This window comes from Pleurodeles waltl, chromosome 4_2, assembly GCF_031143425.1.
Source record: "Pleurodeles waltl isolate 20211129_DDA chromosome 4_2, aPleWal1.hap1.20221129, whole genome shotgun sequence".
Taxonomy (NCBI): Eukaryota; Metazoa; Chordata; class Amphibia; order Caudata; family Salamandridae; genus Pleurodeles; species Pleurodeles waltl.
In genome coordinates, this window is record NC_090443.1 from 891557035 (window position 1) to 891580346 (window position 23312).

Below are 23312 nucleotides of genomic sequence, written 5' to 3' on the forward strand. Positions count from 1 at the left end.
GGGAAGTCGTGGTTACTCAGATCCAAACCAACTCTCTTATTTCCAATATGATCTCATATACAAATGACAAAGACAGTATAAGTTTTATGTAATGTTTTAATAAAACGACTGTATTTTAGATATTAAGGCGTGAACCGCAATAACCAGAACGATACAACACAGTAGGATTGTAATAGTTACCAGGAGAGTAAAACATAAAAACAAAGCTATCATATTGTCAAACAGTTTCTACTCTCCCTCTGCTTGTTCTATCTAGAGCACAGCATGTTAAGCTTCTAGCTTGCCTATTAGAATCACTGTGGAGATATCAGCCCTCATACCTGAGCAAAGACCTGTGATCTTGGTTCAGCATCTGCAACGAGGCAGTCAGCATCAAGTTGTGGTTCCCTGGTCGGAATCTCCCTCTTGCGTGTATTGGGACAAGGAAGTGATTTTATAACTAACATGTCATCGTGATCACAAAATGTCCCTACGCAGGAATGCCGAGTCTAAACTCTTACCACGTCTATCGGCAATGTACCAGACTGTATCCTTGACTGAAGCACAGAGTAAATATGTTATAGAGAACTCCAGTGCTGAAGTAGGCAAAACAGTGTGATATGAATAAAAAACAACACCGTAGAACTGGCTATTTGAAAAATAACAGTACGAAGCCTAATAAAAAGCATGTAGAGCAAAGGCTCTAAGCTGTCAGCAAATGAATAAAACATATTCAGGGCAAAGTGCACAAAGGCCTAAAGCCTGAAGCTAAAGCGCAATGAATACGTAAAACTAACCACACTACACCATGACTCTGCGCTTCTGGCATGGAAGTGTTGTGATTAAAAGATCTGACCTAACTGCACCAAGGTGGTGCCTTTATAGGCGATCGTGATGTCACAGACGGCTCCAACGACGTTGACAAAGCCACCCAGAGCTAAATGACGCACGCGGATCTGAACAAAGCCACCCGAAAGGCACACGCAGGGTATTGCTCAACAAAAAGATTCCGGGTTCGAAGCTGACACCAGGGAATTCAAAGCTAAGGAATCTGCAGCTAGATAGTCTCTACCAGATAATGCGTTAACGAAGGTAAGTAACTTGTTTGTCACCCCTATTGTAGGCCCTCTCAGCCCAGAGGGCAGGGTGCGGGTACCTGTGTGTGAGCACACCCCTGCACTAGCGTAGGTGCCCCCACAAACTCCAGATCCATTTTCCTGGACTTTGTGAGTGCTGGGATGCCATTTTACACATGTACTGGACATAGGTCACTACATAATGGTAACTCTGAATCTGGGCATGTTTTGTATCAAACATGCCAGAATCATACCCAGTACTGTTGCCAGTATTGGAAGTATGATTCCATGCATTCTGGGGACTCCTTAGAGGACCCCTAGTATTGCTACCAACAGTCTTACAGGGTTATCCGGGCAGCCCAAGCTGATGCCCACCCCTAAGACAGGTTTTTGCTCTCCTGCTGCGTGATCTGATGAAGCCCTTGAAGGCAGAATAAAGGATTTCCTTTGGGAGAGGGAGAAAACACCCTCTCCCTTTGGAAATTGGTGTGACTTGCTTGGGAGGGTTAGCCTCCCCAAACCACTGGTTTGTTTTGAAAGGCACATTTGGAGCCCTCTGTGTATAAACTAGTCGACACCCGTTCAAGGACCCCCAGTTCCTGCTCTGGTGCGAAACTAGACAATGGAAGGGGGAGTGGCAAGTAAGCCACCCCCCCCTCTTCCCCCCAAAGCTAAGGTCAACACTGGCCATGGGTGGCACTGAGTGTTGTTGTTAGTGTCAGTAATTTGGTAAGGGTGACCAAGTAGGTGGTGTTCAGGGAACACCAGTTTTTCAGTCACCATAGTGACACTGGCTCCGGTGTCCCTGTAGGCCTCAGCCTCAACACCATTGATAAAGAGGATGCTGCCTATGCTTACCCATATTAATGGGGACAAGCAGCTGTGGTGACAAGATCAATACCACTCTGAGATCAACATTGCCTCAGTGGTCTCCTTGACTAACCCAGGGCCTATTGCAGTTCTCATGGTCAACAAATGGTAGTGGTAGTAGTAGGGTTGGTGCTCTTTTTAGGACAGGTGCTGTCACCTGTGGCCTTTTTGTCTACAAATGTATCACCAAGGTATCTTGTGGGAGGATAAAGAGGATTTAGACGCACCCCCAGAAGAGTTTTGTGGGCCTGATGAAGACTCTTATTGATATTTAGATTTGATTTAGATTTGTCCCCACCTTTCCCCTGATTCTTTGAAGAATCCTTATTTTTCTGGTCACCCCCAGCGTGAGCTTTTCTACCCACTCTGGTACAAACCCATTTGTCTGCCATCTTACCTAATTCTTGGGGAGTGGTCAGCTCTAAGTCCACCAGATGCTGATGCAGTTCATCAGATAAGCAATGGTTAAGAATGTGCTCTCTCATAAGAAGATTGTAGACGCCTTGGTAATCATGCACATTACTGCCATGTAACCATCCTTCCAGAGCCTTGACCTCGCAGTCCACTAAAATCTACCTAATCCTGGGAGGACTCCTTCCTGGTTTCCGAATTTTATCCTGTATTCTTCTGTGCTCGACCCAAATCCTTCAATGGGAACACCCTTAATTCCTGTTTGTTGTCTGCGTCCTCCTCCCTGACATTGAGGAGTTTGTTACTACTCTTTTCAGTAAAGGAAAGCCACAAGATGGCTGCCCACTGTCTTTGAGGAACCTTCTGTACTTTACCGGATCCTCTCCACGGCAGTGATCCCCAGCCTTGTAAGTTGGGCCTATTCTGCTGAGATTCCTGGAGTCTGAGTCTTCCCTGACCCTGGTTTCCCTAAAGCTGTTGCTGCCACCATGAGGTATCAACCCCAAATTCTGTTTCTCCCTCTCCACTGCCAAGGCCTCCGTATCTTGGGGGTAACTGTTGCTGCTGTAGCCTCAGTCTGGCCTCTTCTAGACTCAGTTTGCTGAATTCCCTATCTAGGGATTCCTCTCCTGAGCTAGAGTGGTTAGTCTTAACTGATACTGCTGAGACATGGGTGTGGACAGATAAGGGGGATCTACCCCTTCTCCTGGATACCCTTTGTACCAACCCCCTGGAAGTAAAAGTGGACCTGCCAGTGGATCCCCACTTCGCACTGCTATGATTGCTCCCTCCAGGACTGGTGTGTTCCCCAGTTCGTTCCTGGCCCTCTCCAGGGAGATCTAGGTCTACCCTATCTAAAACTGCTCTTCCTCGCCTGCTGTGCTCTGGCTATCGGCGTGGAGGAGCAATCCCAGGAGTAGAGACCTGTTGGGATTTCTCCATGTCTTCAGTTTCCTAGAATCACATATCTCCCTCAATTCCTGAAAGGTACAGCTCTCATACTGTGATACTGAGGCCTGAGCTGTGTCTCCTGCTACAGACATGTTACCTAGAGTAGTGTGGGTGCACCTACCTACTCTAAGGTGCTAGACTTTCTAAAAGTTTAGAGACAGGGCTATGCTAGACCCCCAAACTACCTAAACTACAAGTCTAGAAATCCCTACTACCAAGTGTAGTGTGTCTTAAAGACTAGTAGTGGCCTTTCATGTAAAAAGTCACTGGTGACAAAGGGGTAAGGCAATTGCAAGTGTCTTACCCTACCGCTGCACCACCAATGTAGGAGGCTGGCCTGGTGTTTGTGGACACCTGTGGTGTTGGCAACCCTTACTAGTTAGTGTTACAGTGTCTAGGAAGCCAGGGCTATCTAGTGGTAGCTGTGGTGAGCTACCAAGACCTATCTAGGAGGAGTGTTAAGTACTTGCAATACTATAGTAGTCACACAGTAACTTATTACATCTGAAAGGAACCACACAGTTTTGTAAAAAAAAAAGTTACTTTATTACAGGAACACTGAACTAGATTACTATAGGCAGTCCCTCCATTCTGGAGATAAGTACACACAAAATATACCCAGGTAAGTACTAGGAAATGGCATAAAAAATAGAAATAGCAAGAGTCCTAAATGGGGTCAAACCATACACTGAAATAGTGGAATGTGAGACTGGGTCCCCCACTAGAGGATATGGATTAGTTAGCCAAGGGCTGGGAGAGTATGGAACCCCAAGAGGTGAGTAGCTAGAAGACCCCCAGGGACCAGGAGAGCATAGGTAAGTTACCTGGTCGTCCTATAGGCTAACATGGGGACTTGGAACTGGAACAATACAAAAACAGGACTTGGCTGGTGGAACCCAACAGTGGATTCTGGATGAAGAGGACCTGTAAAAGAAGGGGACAGAGTCCAGTCCACACAGAGGTATCCAGGTGGGGCAGAAGGCAGTGCCCACCTTTCTGTGGGTGAATTTCCAGGTTGTGGATGAAGTCCAGCTGCGGAGTTCAGGAGCTGCAGCGGAGTCCCTGAAGTCATCTAGGAGCTGTCCCTCAATGGTCACAGGAGTGCAGACGGGTCAGTGATCAGGACGACCACCAACAAGGACAAGCAAATGCAACTGGAGCTGTTGGAGATTTGCAAAGCTGAAGAGGACCAACAAGATCCTGGGGAATCGACTCTTGGGAGGAGTCCGGGCTGACCCTTAGAAGACAGGAGAGCCAGCAGAAGCAGTCAGAGCCCCAATGAGCAACCCACTGGCAGCAGGCACAGTAAGTTGCAGTGAGGCCCAGGCAGAGTTCTACGTCTCTGGAGCAGCAAGAAAGAGACTGTCCTTGCAGAGGTGGAGTGCTGCTGGCCAGGGCTACTTGGATTCCTGAAGATTCCTCTGAGAAGGAGTCAACAAGCCTTGGTTGCAGCAACAGTTGCGGTGCACAGGGATTCTGTCTGGAGGAAGAGGCAAAGACTCAATGTCTCCCAAGTTGGACAGAAGGCAAAAAGGAACCAGAGGACCCCTCAGAACCACTACCTGTGTTGGAGAATCTTCACAGGATAGCATATCTCAGCTGCCGGACGTCGTTGCCCTGGGTGCCTGCAGATGCAAGGGAGTGACTCCTTGACTCAAGGGGAGTCTTGCTGACCCCAGAGGATGTGAAGCCGTGGCAATGTTGCAAGGAGAGGTTGTCTCAGTGTTGCAGTCTTGTTCAGTCCCTGTGAAGTCCAGCAGTGTTTTCAGTGTCAGGAGCAGAAGAGGTCATTGTAGAGGAGTCCTGGTGGAGTGTTAAAATCCGAATCTGGGGACCCGCCCGCAAGGGAGTCCCTAAATAGCCCAAAAAGAGGATTAGTGACTTTGCAAGATCAGCACCTTTCTGAGGGGGTCACTGATGTCATCTGCCTAACCTGGCCAGTCAGATGCTCCCTTGGGCCTCTGCCCATCTTGATTTCAAGATGGCAGAATCAAGTGGCCACCTGGAGGAGCTCTGGGCATCACCCCTGAAGTGGTGATGGACAGGGGAGTAGTCACTCCCCTTTCCTTTGCACAGTTTCACACCACAGCAGGGACTGAGAGACCCTGGACTGGTGCCACCCAGATAATGCAAGGAGGGCACCAAATGTGCCCTTAAAAGCAAGCCGGTGGAGTGGGGAGGCTACCCCTCCCCACCCTTGTAACACCTATTTCCAAGGGAGAGGAGGTTGCGCCCCTTTCCCACAGGAAATCCTTTCTTCTGCCTTCCCCTGTTTGAACTTGTCAAGCAGCAGGAGGGCAGAATCCTGTCTGAGGGGCTGCAGCAGCATAGGAGCAATACTGGGGGGTCCTTTAAGAAGCCTCGAGAGTGCATGAAATCATACCACCAATACTGGCATCAGTACTGGTGTATGATTATGACATGTTTAATTCCAAACATGCCTAGGTTCGGAATTACCATTATGTAGCTGGTCCATAGGTAGTGACCTATGGCCAGTATATAGCTAAAATGGCTTCCCCACACTTATGAAGTCCAGGGAATTAGAACTGGAGTTCGTAGGGGCACCGCTGCTCTTGCAGGGGTGCCCATACACACAGGGAACAGTACCCTGCCCTTCAGGCTGGAAGGGCCTATCATAGGGGTGACTTACACTGTCCTGGTGTAGTGGCCAGCAGTGAAAGGGTGCATGCACCTTTTCATGGAGGCTGCAAGTGGTAGGCCTGCAGACACAGTTTGCATGGGCTCCCATGGGTGTCATAATACATGCTGCAGCCCATGGAGGACTCTGGTGTGCCAATGCCTTGGGATACCTAAGCACCATATACTAGGGACTTACAGGGGTACAACAGTATGCCAATTGTGGGGTGTAAAGAATGCCAAGGCAACCACATTTAGAGGCGAGAGCACAGTCACTGGGCTCCTGGTTAGGAGGATCCCAGTAAAAACAGTCTAATCACACTGACAACAGCCAAAAAGTGGGGGTAACCATGGCAAAAAGAGGGCCTTTCCTACAGTTCTCAAGAAGTCCAAGAACAACCAGGCCCAAGTAATCCTTTTAGCCCCGGATTGGGCACAGAGAGTCTGGTACCCCAAGCTTCTGACAATGAAGATTGATCCTCTGAGCAGGCTGCCCCTTCAGGAGAATCTTCTGTCGCAGCAGAAGGGGAAGGTCCTCCACCGAACCTGTCAACTCTGCCCATTCATGCGTGGAAATTAACCGGCAGCAGTTGACAGCTTTCATGCTTCCTCCTGAATTCTTTAATGTTATCTTGGCAGCCAAGCGTTCCTCCGCAAAAACAGTATACATTTGCCTTTGGCAAAGATTTGTAAGATGCTATACAGAGAAGTCTATAGATCCTCTTTCTGCTCATTCATCTGATATTCTTATTTTCACTCTTTATCTCGCCCAAAAGGGTTCCTCTTTGGTGACACTGAAAGAGTGTCCCCTCCAGCTGCTCACCATGAAGACACCCTTTTTAGTGGCAATAACATTTGCCCGGAGGGTGAGTGAGATACAGGCTTTATCAACCATGCCACCATATCTCACTGTGTTTCCAGAAAAGGTGGTGATACGCACCCGTGCCTCTTTCCTTCCCAAGGTGGTGACCCCATTCCATCTGGGTCAGACTGTCTCCTTGTCCACCTTCTTTGCTCACCCACATCCCTCTAAGGAAGAGGAGCGACTCCACTGGCTGGACCCAAAAAGAATGTTGTCATTTTACCTTGTCCGCTTAAAGGAGTTCCTGGTGGATGACCAACTCTTTGTGGGGAATGTGGGAGCAAAGAAGGGACGGGCAGTACAGAAACAGACCAATTCCTGCGTGGTCGCTCTCTGTATTAAAATCTGCTATGCCCTGGCTAAGAAGCAACAGCTTAAAGACTCATTTCACCAGGGCAAAAGCTGCGACCACGGTGCTAGCACGTGGAGTCCCAGTCCTGTACATCTGCCAGACAGCATCGTGGATGTCCCAGCACACGTTTGCCAAACACTACTGCCTGGACAGCCAGGTCCGCAGGGACGGGCATTTTGCCCTTTTGGTCCTACACAACATTTTAGTCTGAAACATTTTCTGGAGGCCACCGCCAGGCGGATATGGCCTGTGTATCTAATTAAAGGAAACGGCATCTGCAGCTATAGGTCTCTATCAGATAAACAAGTTACTTTACTTCAGGAACACATTATCTGGTAGAGACTCTGTTGAGCTGCAGATTCCTTACACCCACCTGTGCCTCCCCGCTCTGCAGACTTGTTACTAGTGTTAGGGTGGTCCCTTTTCAGGGCCTTAGTTGTAACACACATTGCACCAGTTCTTATCATGGCTCTGTGCTTCTGGCGTTGAAAGTTATGGTAAAAGTAACTGACACCTGGGTGGTGCCTATATAGATGACAGCGACATCACGTCCGGCTCCCAACAACGTCACGCGGATCTGAATGGAGCAACCTGACGGCGCACAGAAGGGATATTGTTCAGCAAACGTTTCCGGATCCATCCTGATGCCTAGGAAGATCAAAGGGAAGGAATCTGCAGCCAGATAGCCTCTTACAGATAATAAACAAGTTACTTACCTTTGGTAATGCATTAAGTCAAGCAATCAGCACCGAAGCCAGTTTGGAAAAGAGACAACCAGTGATAGTACGTAAGTGTGCGTGGAAGAGACATGGCTACATTTATGTGCTCACACGTGAAGTACCAGCCTCACAAAGTAGTGTATTAACAAATTAGCTGCTCATCTTCATCACATTGCTGGTTAACTGTTGGTTGCGAATGAGAGAAAGCCTAAAAACTAGAAGTAGTGGAGTCACAATGAGGATAAATTTATCTTGTACCAAAACATGGGATAATGCAATTTTAATACGAAGTTTTGAAAATCTAAACTTGTATGCATCTACAAATGGTCATTGTTTTGAAAAATTTAGACTTTTATGAACTACCACATAGACCTGAAGTGTAGTGTACTATACCAATGTCATTCATGCATTCAGGCTATTTACTCTCTTTACATGCAATGAGCTCATACCAAGTACTGTTAATATACTCTCACAGATGTATCAAACTCTTAATCGCACTCACATTTCACTTACATACGCTCTCAGGTGAACCATGCTGAAACTTCAACCTAGATTGACCTCAGTTTATGAGGTGCTTGCACACAGAATATACTGTGCTAGTCTGCCGCTCACCTATACACATTGTCACACTCATTTAGTGGAAGTGCAGCGCTGCCTTCAACAAACCAATTTAATAGGATCCTCCATCTGCCCTGTGTTTGTAGTCACAAAGCAAATTTTCTCACACATGAAGCCATGGTGGAAATGGGACATGGTAAAAGCTTGTCTTCCCTACCTGTCTGGGAAAGCTCTGCCTCAAAAGAGGTCCGCAAGCATCTCTTTCTGCTGAGCATTTGTAATCTGTGAGGTCTGTTCCCCTGCTAATAAAAAGGTGAGATTAGTTCACTGAACTGAGAGAATTTCCCACAAAATAAAATGATAGCCTCTTGCAACTCAGTTTATCTCCAAACTATTTTTGTTGCCAATTTGGCTATCTTATAGTCAGTGCTTAACCGTGTACTAAAAAGATGCATGTGTTTTATTTTTAACAATTTATTTTTTCCTGGGCTACTTTAAGACGTTCTGTTACTTTGCTGTGAGCTGAAAAAACTCAACTTATAAATGTGTGCACATTTAATTGAAAGGATATTTTTTTGTTTACAGCTGCTGTTTAAACTCATAATTAGCAATCTAGCTAATTTCACTTCAACACCTGATGTGTATAATATGATAACTGAACAGCTGAAGAAGACTTACTTTAATATCCTGATCAAACACGAGAAGCTGGGAAAGTGAGTACCTCCAAAAAAGTTAGTGAACATGATTAACTACTTTACAGTGGACATTGTTCACTGGGAATCATCGTAGTGTACGGGTTTATTCCAGAAATGTATGCTAAATCTAAATCCTGCTATTTATGTCTCATCTCCATCCACACAATATGATGGCGAGAAGTTCTAATAGATGGCAACAGGTGTTCTTAAAAACAGATTCATGAATACCTCTTGTTTGCTCCTGGTTACAGGGTTGTTGAAGCCTTCTGTTGCATAGTTTCTTTTTAAAAGACTGAAGTAGCACAACAGTGCAAATGAAAAAGAAAAAATCAAGCTCCACAATTTTGCTACCTCTGTCCTCTCTTGTACAATTTCTGGTTTTGCATCGCTGGATCCTCAGTGGGATTCATGAACCTAAATTAGTCCTGCTTATGCTCGGGGACTTTGAACACTTCCTTCATATATTAGAGTCACACTGTAGTTGGAGGCAGACACCTCATTGTTGAACAGCCTGGTGGCACCACCTCCAATATAAATATAGTACAGCTCTTGAGCATTTTTTTCTGAGCAGGAAAAAAACATTTTAAAAGGACTGAAGACCTGATTTCAGCCCCTAGCTGAAGATATGTGCAATGATAGCATAAATAACATTCTACCATCCCCCCTTTGTTAGGAAAAACTGCAGGGAAAGATGCCTATCAGGTCACAGAGTTAAAGATATCCATAGAGTGCACAGTTCCTTCAAGACCCCAGCAGCATAGCTGTCCCATCAAGCACTGTACAGCCCGTTTGCCTCACAGCCACACTTTTTTTCCAGATCATGCTGAGAGGATCGCAGAACACTCGAGCGGTTAATTATCCAGTTTTCCTCATAGTTTATGTCAGTATTGAAGTTTTATCTTGTTCATTTGAGGTTTTCAATGTCTATATACCTTTTCCTCCAGTTAGAATCTCTGAAGGGATTTTTTTTTTTTTACAGAAAATGCCTCTTTTTCGTGAAATGCTCTTCATGAGGAAGAAAAAATGTTGCTACAGACCCTCATGCAATCTGTGTGATGTGCCTTCCACTGACACATTCAGTGAAAGACTGAGTTTTGACAAAAAAGGTCCTCGAGAATATAGATAGTGGATCCAACTTAAGGGGAGGCTAAAAGATCTCGGAGTGGAGGAAGAGCGGAAGAATCAAAGAAGACAGAACAGAGAGGTCTCTCTTTTGAACTGTTTCCTCTTATGAGGATGTCTCCTAAGGAGGGAATGCTAAAGAGAGGAGACAATCAGTCTGAACACTCCTGTCACAACTGGAGCACTGTTGACTTCTAGACTATTGGCACCAACATGCTTGCCATCTAGTATTTTGATGACGTCTACGTCAGTGCTTCACTTACAGACTCCTGTGGTTGCTTAGACACCACTGTCTACTCTTGCACTGTAGTCTCAACTTTCGATGTAGATTCACTGTAGGAGGCTGGCCTGGTTTGTAGTGGGTACCTTGGGTACTTACCAGGTCCAGTTATCCCTTCTTCGTGAAATGTAGTAGTGTTCTAGCAGCTTAGGCTGATAGAGGTAGCTATAGCAGAGCAGCTTTGGCTGAACTAGGAGACATGCAAAGCTCATGCAATACCACTTATAGTTACATAGTCCTTATAAACAAGTAAAGACAATATTCAGTGTTACCAAAAATAAAGGAATTTATTTGGGTGACGCCATACCAAAAATATCTTAGAGACAATACTCCTTCTGGAGGTAAGTATCATACACAATATATACACTATACGCCAAAATTAGACAAGTAAATAATCATAGAACAATTCAAACAATAGGAAATGCTATAGAATTGCAATGGGAGAAAATGTGTCTAGGGGCAACACAAACCATATTTTAAGAAAGTGGAATGTGAATCACGAATTCCCCCCTGGACAAGTGTAGTGTGTGCAGAATCGCTGGGAGAGTAAGAATACAGTAAAGGTAAGTAAATTACCCTACCCCAGAGCCAAAAAAAGCAGGAGAAGAGTACTGCAAGTTTCCTTAGGACACACTACACCTCGTTTTTGGGATTTTGCAGCAGCCAACCAAGTCTGCAAAGAACAACTGCTGGATTATTGGACCTGAAGACTTTCAAAGGAAAGGGGCCAAGTCCAGAAGTCGAAAGAAGTTCCAGGAAGGACAGGAGCCCCTGCCAACCCAGAAGAGGGTGCAAATGAAGAGTCCCCAGTTAGTTGAAGACTGCAGAAATGCACCCATGGAAAATGCAAGCGGGTTCCTGCGTGATGCAAAAGATGTCCCACGGCGTGAAGATCGTTGCAGATGAGATTTCGTGTTGGAAGGCACCAACAAGACTTGGCTACTACAAAAGTGTATTTTTCGTCAAAATGGTGCTGGGTGGACCCAGAAGGGATCTGGGGGCCTCAACTCTGTGTGAGGAGGAAGGGGGGGCTCTCAGCACTTGAGAGAGCCCAGAGGATGCCAGCCAGCACCCCCAGGAGCCGCAGGATCTGGGTTCAAAGGAGGAGCAAAACGTGGTTGATGCAGCACAACAAAAGAAGGTCCCACGGCCTCAGAGAACAACTCAGCGAGTTGAGCATCGCAGGGTGAAGTGCTGGGGACCTGGGCCAGGCAGGGCACGAAGGAATTTTGCAAAGAGTGCACAGAGGCCTCAGGAGGTGAAGAAGACACAGTACACAGGGATACAGTCGTTCTCGGGGAAGGCAAGGTCTAACCTCCTCCAATTGCGTCAGCATGACCTCAGGACAGTATATGTCAATGATGTCCACCATCTGTGTCCTTAGGAGCACGCTCGTCATTGTGAGAGGAGTCCCAGGGTACCGGTTGTCATCTTGGAAGGTGCCTGCTTGGAGCAGGGGAGTGATTCCGTCACTCCACTGGAGATTTCTTCAGCTCTTCTGGTGCAGAGTGAAGACAGGGCGTCCCCAGAGCGTGCACACCATGGAAACTGTTGCTGACTTGGAGGAGCTCTGGGCACCACCCCTGGGGTGGTGATGGACAGGGGAGTGGTCACTCCCCTTTCCTTTGTCCAGTTTCACACCAGAGCAGGGGAGACGGTGTCCCTGAACAGGTGTAGACTGGTTTATGCAAGGAAGGCACCATCTGTGCCCTTCAAACCATTTCCAGAGGCTGGGGGAGGCTACCCCTCCCCCGTCTGTAACACATATTTCCCAAGGGAGAGGGTGTAACACCCTGCTCTCAGAGGAAATGTTTTGTTCTGCGACTGGGCTGCTCAGACCCCAGGGGGGCAGAACCCTGTCTGTGAGGTAGCAGCAGCTGTAGCTGCAGTGCAAGCCTCAGAGAGCTGGTTTGGCAGTACTGGGGGTCCATGGTGGAGCCCCCAGGATGCATGGAATTGGCTCCCCAATACCAGATTTGTAATGGGGGGACAATTCCATGATCTTAGACATGTTACATGGCCATATTCGGAGTTACCATTGTGAAGCTACATATAGGTATTGACGTATATGTAGTGCATGCATGTAATGGCGTCCCCGCACTCACAAAGTTCGGGGAAATTGCCCTGAACTATGTGGGGGCACCTTTGCTAGTGCAGCGGTGCCCTCACACTTAGTAACTTTGCACCTAACCTTCAACAAGTGAAGGTTAGGCATATACGTGACTTATAAGTTACTTAAGTGCAGTGAAAATGGCTGTGAAATAGAGTGCACTATTTCACGCAGGCTGCAGTGGCAGTCCTGTGTAATGGTTTGTCTGTGCTCCCTATGGGTGACAAAAGAAATGCTGCAGCCCATATGGATCTCCTGGAACCCCAGTGCCCTGGGTACCTAGGTACCATATACTAGGGACTTATAAGGGGGGTCCAGTATGCCAATTGAAATTGGTAAATGTAGTCACTGGCCTACAGTGACAAAGTTAAAAGCAGACAGAGCATAAGCACTGAGGTTCTGATTAGTAGAGCCTCACAGTTAGGCACTACACGGGCATACACATTAGGCCACAAACTCTGAGCACTGGGGTCCTGGCCAGCAGGATCCCAGTGAGACAGGCAAAACATACTGACATATAGGTTTTTATCTATGAGCACTGGGGTCCTGGTTAGCAGGATCCCAGTGACACAGTAAAAGCACAGACACACACTCACAAACAGGCTAAAAGTGCGGGTAACCATGCTAGAAAGAGGCTACTTTCTCACATTCACTTGACGTCACAACATTCAGCATCAAGACATCACTTGTGAAATGGAAATCTGTGTCTGTGATGACTATATTGAGCTCACCATCAAGTAGATCAGTATCGAGAATTTCTTCAGCATCAGTTTTCTCCATTCCATCATGTGATGGTCGTCCTTCGAAACTTCCTGACCCTTTACCTGTTCCTAGAATCATCATTCCAGCTGAAGGCCCGGTTCAAGAGCTTGATCCTCTTCAATGCCCACCAAAGTTTCTCATGTCTCCACTTCCAATAGTGCCCTGGCGCTCTCTACTACTACAAGGTGCTTTGATGGTTCCTAGAAAAACATCTATGTTTCTTGGACCGTTTAGACTGCAAACAACACTGCCAATTCATCATGAGTTGTAGGAGGCTGGCCTGGCTTGTAGTGGGTACCAGAGGTACTTACACCTTGTGCCAGGTCCAGTTATCCCTTATTAGTATAGAAGAGGTGTTTCTAGCAGCTAAGGCTGATAGAAGGTAGCTATGGCAAAGCAGCTTAGGCTGAACTAGGAGACATGTAAAGCTCCTACTATACCACTGGTGTCATATGCACAATATCATAAGAAAACACAATACACAGAAGTACTAAAAATAAAGGTACTTTATTTTTGACAATATGCCAAAAGTATCTCAGTGAGTACCCTCAGTATGAGGATAAGATATATACACAAGATATATGTACACAAACCAAAATTAGGTAAGTAATAGCAAGAAAAGTAATGCAAACAGTGTAGAATTACAGTAGATTGCAATAGGAGCACATAGGAATAGGGGCAACACAAACCATATACTCCAAAAGTGGAATGCAAATCATGAGTGGACCCCAAACCTATGTGAGCTTGTAGAGGGTCACTGGGACTGTAAGAAAACAGTGAGGGTTAGAAAAATAGCCCACCCCAAGACCCTGAAAGGTAGGTGTAAAGTGCACCTACTACCCCCAGAGAGCACAGAAGTCGTGATAAGGGGATTCTGCAGGAAGAACAAACACCAGCAATGCAACAACAGTGGATTTCCGGACCTGAGTACCTGTAAGACAAGGGGACCAAGTCCAATAGTCGCGACAGTGTAGAGAGTGGGCAGGAGCCCAGGAAATGCCAGCTGAAGGTACATGCCACTGGATTCAAGCTAGCCTGGCTGATCAGGGGTGAAACCCCGAAACCGGTCCCAGGATGCTTGTTTCCAGTCCAGGGAAGACCTGGCCTAGCAGTTCGGGCTGGACTGTTCCCAAGACTGATTTGCATATGACTGGGTCCAAACTGGAATGGCATGGGCAGCAAAAAAACGATGGATTTAGGCCCAGATCACTGTACTGGGGGTGAATGTTTGACAATGTTCAGCATTCCGTCCATCACTTGTTGTTTTTTACAAGGAAGCTGCCACCTGTTAGAAGAAGCTTGGAGTTCTGCAAGAAAGAAGAGAGCTAGGGACTTCTCCTTTGGAAGACAGATGTCCCACATCGCGATGAAGCTTGCACAGGTGTTCCCACGCAAAAAGACCGCAAACAAGCCTTTCTAGCTGCAAGGGTTGCGGTAGAGGTTTTTGGGTGCTGCTGTGGCCCAGGAGGGACCAGGATGTCGTCACTTGGAGGAGGAGACAGAGGGGGCGCCCAGCAACTCAGGGAGCCCTCACAGAAGCAGGCAGCACCCGCGGAAGTACCTGAACAGGCACTTGGAAGGAAAGTGAACCGGAGTCCACCCGAAGTCACAAAAGGGAGTCCCACGACGCCGGAGGACAACTCAGAAGGTTGTGCACTGCAGGAAGGAGTGTCGGGACCCAGGCTTGGCTGTGCACGAAGGAAATCCGGGAAGAGTGCACAGGAGCCAGAGCAGCTGCAAAACACGCGGTACCCAGCAATGCCTGCTTCTGTGAGGGCTCCTTGTGTGGTGAAGCCTTTGGTCTTTCTGCTTTAGAGCAATGTACTTAACTTGTCCCAGCAGGATGACACAAGGCCTTGGCTCTGTTCCTGATCTAAGCCAGAGATATAGGACAGTTCAGACAAGATGTACATATATTCCTTTGAGACTTGCATAATCCATTGCAGTGCATATGTTTCACCCTATTTTGATATCTTGATGGACTTTATCGTCCATAAGGACACAAAACTACTGGTGTTCACTAATATTATAAGGCCTACCCTAGGTCAATAAGTAACCCTGCAGTGTCCCTTCTGTGCCAAGCTCCCTGGGCATAGTTACCACGCTTCTCATGACGGTAGTCTCAGTGCAGCCTTCATGTGTGGACATGCATGTGCACACATGTTCACATGTAACCAGTCAAGTGCCCCTTAACATTGCTGTGTTGCAGTGACCTTATCTTAAAAGGAGGACACTGGCAGTTTACACGCTCAGCCCTTTTACTGTGTGACTACTGTGGGTGTGACAGCAGTTGTAAGACTCACCCACAGTAAAAAGTCCAAAACCAGGTGAACCAAAGCAAAAAACCCATGCAGGTTCAATGGGCAGAACACATTTCGTTAGAACAGCAGTCTCAGCACCAGTGCAGGAATAGTAGAGGAAGAGGCCAACTGTATCAATAACAGCAGTGTTAATACACAAAATCACTCTCCCAGTCAAAACAGGGGAACGGTCGGCTCCTCCTTGTCTGTTACCCCTCTGGTGGGAGGGAGTGTAACAAATCATCTGACACTGGGAAATAAGTCACAACAGATGGGTCATTCAAATCGTCCAACCTGGTTATGCTCTCCAGTTCAAAGCTCCCCAGTTCAAAGCTCCCCTTCTATCAATCCTTCCAAAACCAGTGCTGAAACACCAACTTCAACTTTTGGATGAGGAATTTTCTCCCAGTACATGCTGGTAGTAGCTGCTCACCTCTCAGGAAAAAAAATTCTTTGTTTACTCTTACTTACAAAATATGCCCAGCAAGCACATTTAGACTTCTTCACAATAGCCACACTGTTACATTGCATGCGTCTATATATCAGCTTCAAAAATTCAACATTCTCAACTGTGCAGATACTAGAGTAATCTGATCGAGACTTCTAGCTGCAGATTCCTTACCTTAGGATGTTCACCAGGCATCAGACTGGATCTAGAAGGTTTTGAGCAGTACCTCTGCGTGCCAGTAGGTGAAGTCATGCAGCTCTGCGTCTGCATCGTACAATTGGGATGTGACGTGCTATGCTTATAGACGCTACTGTAGAGCATTGATTTCAGTTCTTTTCTTTCTGTACCATCCACAGCGTAGATCCAGAGAAAGCTACCTCAGTCCGTTTTTTGGGACAATTTTCTTAACGTTTTTTCAATCTTTTTTTAACTTATGCTCCCAATGTGCAAATAGGGGGTGGCCTGTTTACAAAAAAAAAGTAATACAACTGTGAGGCATGAACCCTGTGGCTCCTCTGGTGCTTGGAGCTGGGCCATCAAGACCATGAATCCAAAGGTGGTTTGTGAAGTTCCCAGGGCTGCTCGCTGAGCCATTCCAGGCGCTTGTCATTATTCTCAGAGTTGTTGTTGGGTAAATCTCACAAGAAATCTAAGAAGTCCAAGAAGTCAAAGCGCTCTTCAACTTCACTGTGCCAGTCCACATTTTCAGATGAGTGAAAACCACACTACAGATCTAGGCACACTCCCACGCATCAGCCACAGAGCCTAAGTCTGGGTCCACTAGGCGCCTCCCAGAATTTCTCAGAGCCGGAGCAACACCCACCCAATTAAAGAAGGTTTATTAGTCCAATTACCTCTGATATGTGCCTTTGAGCCCCACAGGCTCAGCAGATTTCCCCACTGGCTTTCTGCCCCTAGGTTTGCCTTTGGCACCACTCTGGCCCCTTGGATCCATTTCTGGATCCGGTTCGATTACAGTCGCAAGGTCACAGCCTTTCCCGGAGCCCATTGCAGTAACGCTGTACCCGGGGATCTGACTCCGATACAGAGCTGGACAGGCATCACTCCACTTCGGCACTGGCCAGAACTCGACCTTCCGTGCTGGAGTCAGTGCCTACTTTTTCTATAGTGGAGGATCTGAGGACCCATATGGCTACACTTACATCAGCTGGTATGAGGAACTGGAAGATGCCATTGGTTTGGACATCTCCACAGGCACAGGTTAAGTCTCTCCTCCTAGGGTGGCTGCAGAGGAAGGGACTCCATTTGCCTTTGTCATGAGGAGGGTGGCTGACGTGCTACACCTTACACTTCCCTCGGTGGCAGTCAAGATGATGGCTTGACAGAGGTGCCTCAGCTGGGAGTCACCCTCACAGAGCCTGTCATCCCTTTTAAAGAATCCATCATGAATGTCCTGCCATGGGCATGACCCAAGCCCTGCACAGGGGATCCTGTGCACAGGACGGTTGCCTGCCGCTATCTCCCACTCCTGGGAACCCAGCTTTCATCACCCAGCACTCCACTCCGGAGTGTCTGGTTGTCCAGGCCTCCACATCCAAAGTGAATCCTGGTACTTTCCCTACCACACCACTGGATAAGGAATCCAAGAGGCTAGACACCTTCAGCAAGAGAATTTTTGTCTTCCTCCAACCTAGCACTGTAGTCTGTGAACATCGCGTGTCTCCTGGGCCGGTATTCCCGCATAGTTTGGAATTCACTTGTGCAAGTACGGTCCATAGTCTAAGCGGATGTCCTAGCCATCCTGAAGCAGGCTATTGCAGATTACAGGGACACAGCAAAGTTTACTATTTGATGCGGACTGGGTACAACCGACTCTTTAGGCAGAGTGATTGCATCGTCAGTGGCACTCCAGTGCCATACCTGTCTGAGATCCACTAGCTTTTCGAGAGACGTTTAGGCATCCCTTATGGACATGCCATTCAATGGCACTCACCTCTTTGACCACAAGGTAGGTTCAACGCTTGTGCCTTTAGGACAGCAGTGCCACAGCCCGGACATTAGGACTCTTCATAGCCCTACATCAGCCTCATTCTGCCTTTTGGCCCTACCGTGGCAATGGTAGGGGCTACCACCCGCATCCATTCCCGCCCAGCCACCAACATCAACAGGCTTCCAAGTCCTTTTGTGTTCGTGGATTAGACTCCTTCAAGACCTTTGGGACCAAAAGTCATAGTCCTGACCAGTCTGCTACCCCTCTTCCACCTGCAGCTTTAGCCTCCAACCCCCTTTAGTTTGCTGTCTTACCATCATGGCCAACCGGTCGGCTGCAGGATCAAGCACCACCTGCCCGGTTGGTAGTTGATAATATCAGACAAATGGATGCTCCAAATTGTTCAGCAGGGTTACACCTTTCTGTTCCCAGAAACCGTTGGCTCTCATGCCCTCATTCTTAGTCTGCCTTGTGGGCGGACTACCTCTCCCTACTCCGTCAGGAAGTGCAGGCTCTTTTAGCCAAAGTAGCCATTGAGTGGGTTCTGGCATCAGAAGTAGCCCGTGGTTGCTATTCCTGCTACTGTCTGGTGCTAAAAAAGGACAGAGGCCTTCATCCTATACTAGATGTGCACCTTCTCATTTACTTCGTAAAGGAGTACTTCAAGATGCACACATTATCCCAGATCCTCTCTGCCCTGTAACCCTGGAAACTGGATAGTATTCATATTCCCATCTTGTCTGTTCAGGCTCTACCTGTGGTTCACTGTGATCCATGAGCACTTAAGTTCAGTGTGCCTCTTTTTGGCCTTACTTGTGCCCCTCGGGTGTTTACAAAGGTGTTGGCCTTTGTTGCAGCCCATCTGTGAAGGGCAAGGGTCTTCCCTTACCTCGACAACTGGCTGTTGAAGGTGGGCTCGCCCGAGGCTTTTGTCACTCACCTCCATAATACGGCGAACCATTTGCTTAGGTTCACTATCAACTTGCCGAAGTGACACCTGACTCCCTCTCTGACACTCCCTTTCATTGAAGCCATTCTTGACATAGTGCAGTTTTGGACCTAACTTCTGGATATGCGAATCCAGGATATTCAGGCTGTGATTTAGATTGTTCAGCCTCTGTCCTGAATTTCGGTGAAAATGACTCTGAGACTGCTGGACCTCATTGATTCCTGCAGCCTAGTGACAACATATGCCTGCTGGCAAATAAGGGCTCTGCAGTGGGACCTGAAGCCCCAGTGGGCGCAGCATTAGGGAATTGGTTCACTTATTGGAGGGAACCTCAGCAGATCTGCAGTGTTGGCTGATGGACCGCAAATGGGTCAGCAGCAGACCCCTCTCTCTTCTCCACCCAGAGCTGACAGTGGTGACAGATGCATTACTTCTGGGTTGGGTGGCCATCTGTGAGATTTGGAGATCACAGAACTCTGGTCGCCATATAAACCTGTCGGAATTGAGAGCAATCCGACTGCCATTAAAAGCCTTTCTTCCTTCCATCAAGGAAAGGTTGGTTCAGGTGTTCATGGACAACACCACAGCCATGCGGTATTGCAACAAGCAGGACGGGGTGAGGAGGTTGACTCTGTGAAGAGGCCCTGGAATTCTGGACGTGGCTGGAATGTCAGGACATTTCCTAACATATAAAATCTAGTGGGCTGCCTGAATACCAGAGTAAATAAACTTAGCCCTTGCAGATCACGAATGGCATCTCCAACCAACGCATTGTCTTTTATGCAGTTGTGAAGAGCTTGGTCAGATCTACTTGACACCACCGAGAATGTGCATTGTCCGCATTGGAGTTTTCAAAACCTCTCTTGCTCAGAGAAGCATTTTGTCTCGAGTGCACCTTCCCACCAATGAGTTCTGAAGATCAAGACCAATAGGGCAGAGTCCCAGCACTGCCCTCCTCTTTAGAAGGGCGCAGCAAAGAAATGCTCTGACCAACATGAAAGTGATCACCACCTTTGGAAGGGAAGAGGCACGGGTGTCAAGAATCAGTTTGTCCAGAAAGACAGACGGAGCAATCAGGGTCAAACAAATTAAATGAAATGGTGTTATCAGTGAAGTTGGACATTGTGCAAAATAGTAAACCCCACATGATCTTGACGTTTTAGTTAGCATTGATTTACAGTTATTAGTTGATTCAAGCTCAAAGACTATCTTCATCTCAATGGAAAAGCATAGACTATTTTAGATGGACAATATTCTGTCACCAGATGTATACGGTTAGTCCTGCATATGAGGGAAATAGAATTGATCTCCTGGATTACTTCTGGTCTTATATTGGATTCCAAATAAATTTGGAATGATACTTAGACCTGTAGCAAAGTTTCCTATATTATTAACACATGTTTAGACAACCCATGGTTACAGAAATGTAGTTCTGTATTTTATAACAAAATAGGGAAGATTACAAATTTCACTCATAGCATCACGGTAAAAGAAGGATGCATTTCCATAAAGCACAGACTTTGCACTGTTCCCCATAGCGTAAAGGACGAATTGTCTGCTCTCATCAGAGACATGCAGGATGATGGCTTAATTGATCCTGTAACTATTACTCATTGGTTTTCTTCTGTCTTGTTGGCTAGAAAACGTGAAGGAGAGTTATGCCTCTGCAATGGTTTACGAGGTCTTAATTAGAATGGATGGTGTTTGTTATTGAAAGGGGCTTCAGTTGAAGACCAGCTCCTGGGCCCTTTCAACCATGTCACATGATCTTGTTGTGCAACTCAACTTAACTTAAGCTGTAGTAAGGATCTGCATGAGGTTTGAAGTTTTGGGACACTATATAACCCATCTGCCCCACTTTACTCAAAGGGCTGCCCATAGACTGTTATCATGCAGGTATCACTAACCATGCAGGGTTGTTAAACCCACCCTCCTCTTGTCCCAGATAAGGGGAACCTCATATGGATCGCCACCACCACCAACGACCTCTCATATTTTGGTTGGTCACACACCACTCATATCCCCTAGTCAGCCAGTGATGTATAAGCTTCACAAACCTACCATTGTAGCACAATTTAGTCTTTGTTCCGTTTTCCTCGTATTTTTTGTTGCCATCCCCCGATTTTCTGCTTCGTCAAGCCCTTACTGACTTTTTGTGTAGGAAGATGGAGTGACTTTAGTCAGACCCCTACAGTTGCATATGTTTGGCAACCAGGGTACCCTTTCATTCACATTCAGTGCTGAAAGGGTAGGTCCATCTGCAGTGCAGTTGGTCTGCCCTTTGTTTATCAGTTAATGGCTTGAAGCTCAGTCTTTGTTGTAGAATAACCTATGAAATGTTTTGAAATTTAATGTATAGCCCTGGAAGGTCACATTTACTGACTTTTTTGCAGCTTGCAGCCCCGCTTCGAGTTCCTTGAACTGATAGAATTCAGTCAGCATCTCACTAGGTCTCTGGGAGTGTCTCAGTCTCCTTGAGCCTGTTTATTGAATCCTAGCTAAGCAGAACTGTCATCACCTCGCAAAAGAGAGCAGAGCATGCCCACCATGAAGTCTCTCTGAGGACTCAAGACGATCGGCTCTTTCAGTTGCTGAGGCTAGCACACAGTTATTGTAAGCACGTATTTATGTTCCTTCTTATATGCGACTAGTCTTTCAAATAGGATTGTCTTAGTAGGCGTCATTGTTCCTTCTCCTGGCAGTGGCTGTATGTGGTCTCCAGGCACTCAGGGTCTTTTTCTAGTGTGGTAAAAGGTCACTGATGGAAGCATCACAGTATATTTTATGAATGCTTCTTTGGTGGCATCCTCTGCCCGTTCAGATGCCCAGTGGCTCATGAAGGAACTGAAGGTGCACTGCAACATGATATGTTTTGGTTCCAAGCAGATAATTGTATCTGTCACAAGCTAGCTGTGTCAATGTAACATGAAGGTAAATACCGGTGCATATGCCCCTTTTGTCTCTCTGTGAGCATCCTGAGGAGGGTTAACACCTAGGAAGGGGCATGTTCGGGTCTAGGGCTTCACAGTGAGAAATCCCAATATTAATGTGAGCGCCTCACCTATACTCACACTTCTCCCCAACCCCGTGCACCCTGTTGGCTGAAGCTTGCATCATCCTGACTAGTCGAAGATTGCTCCCACAAACTGTTTGTCAGGCTGTGCATACACGGATGTTGTCGACCTTCACTCCTGAGCCTTTAGCTTCAAGTCTGTGTCTTTTCCTGTCATCTTTGTGGGCCTGATCACCAGTGTCCCACACCTTGCAATGTTAGCCTTGGGGCCAGACTTTCCACCTTCTGAATAGTCTCTCTCAGGGCTTTCACAGGGCGAGGCATTTGGTGTGCTCACTCCTCTAGGTGTGCTTTAGCCTCTGTGCAGGCCTTCCTCAAGCTACCCTGAGACCTCCCAGGGTGCCATGTTGGACTGAGGCCTAAACTCAGCTGCATGATGCCACATGCACGTAGGCATTGAGGAGGCCCTCAAAGGATAGACATTTGCCACACTGCCAGTTACTCGATCAGTTGGGCTGGCACTTAAATCATAGGAGCAGGGATCTTCAGTTCTGTCATGAGCAATGTTCCATGGAATGTGTCACTGCTTACACCGCTGCAATGGCTATACATTCCACACCTGATGTAATTAGTTATAATATGAAATCGATATTATGTGTACAAGTAGTCACCTTGAGAATAGAATGGCATAGTGCAGTTGAAGTTTATGGAGCCTATTTTAACACATCAAAGTTGCTGCCTGTGGTTTCTAATATAATCCCACAGCAGGTACAGTCTTTTTTCATACCCAAAGATTAATGGTAGGATCATGTTTGATGGCATGTGTGGCTGTGGATACACATGCCCTGCCATTGAGTGTTCGGTCCAGAAGGTTGCAAAGTTTGTTTTCTTTGAATACTCTTTTGAGTCACGAGGTATTGTGACTCCACCTCTTGCCGTTAATGCACATGAGTGTGGACTCCATTGTTAAATAGTTTTCTTCTGCTGTAGGGTCCGGTCATGTTTTTGTCAAGACTGTTTTGTGGACTCTTTGCACTCAGGATAGCTCCCATACCATCGGTATTGTCTTTCAAATGCGTATATCCTATCCTTTGCATTCCGGGACCTGAAAAAATTACCCATCAGATTGACGCGTTCTGACAAAGGCCCTTCTGGACGCCATTTTCTCAGTTCTATCTCAAGGAGAGTGAAATTCTAATGGAACAGACTCCCTTTCGTTTTTGCCCTAAGTGCCACGCAAAGTTCTCGTGGATCGACCAGCACCAGG

At 46.9% G+C, this 23312-nt stretch overlaps 1 protein-coding gene across 1 annotated transcript in view; it reads left to right on the forward strand.

The window, feature by feature from the left end:
* NRDC (nardilysin convertase) overlaps window positions 1–23312 on the forward strand; it is a 780134-nt gene that overhangs the window by 518454 nt on the left and 238368 nt on the right. Inside the window, exon 21 of the mRNA XM_069232676.1 lies at window positions 9001–9128. Coding sequence (XP_069088777.1) covers window positions 9001–9128 — 128 coding nt within the window. The remainder of the gene's footprint in view (window positions 1–9000; window positions 9129–23312) is intronic.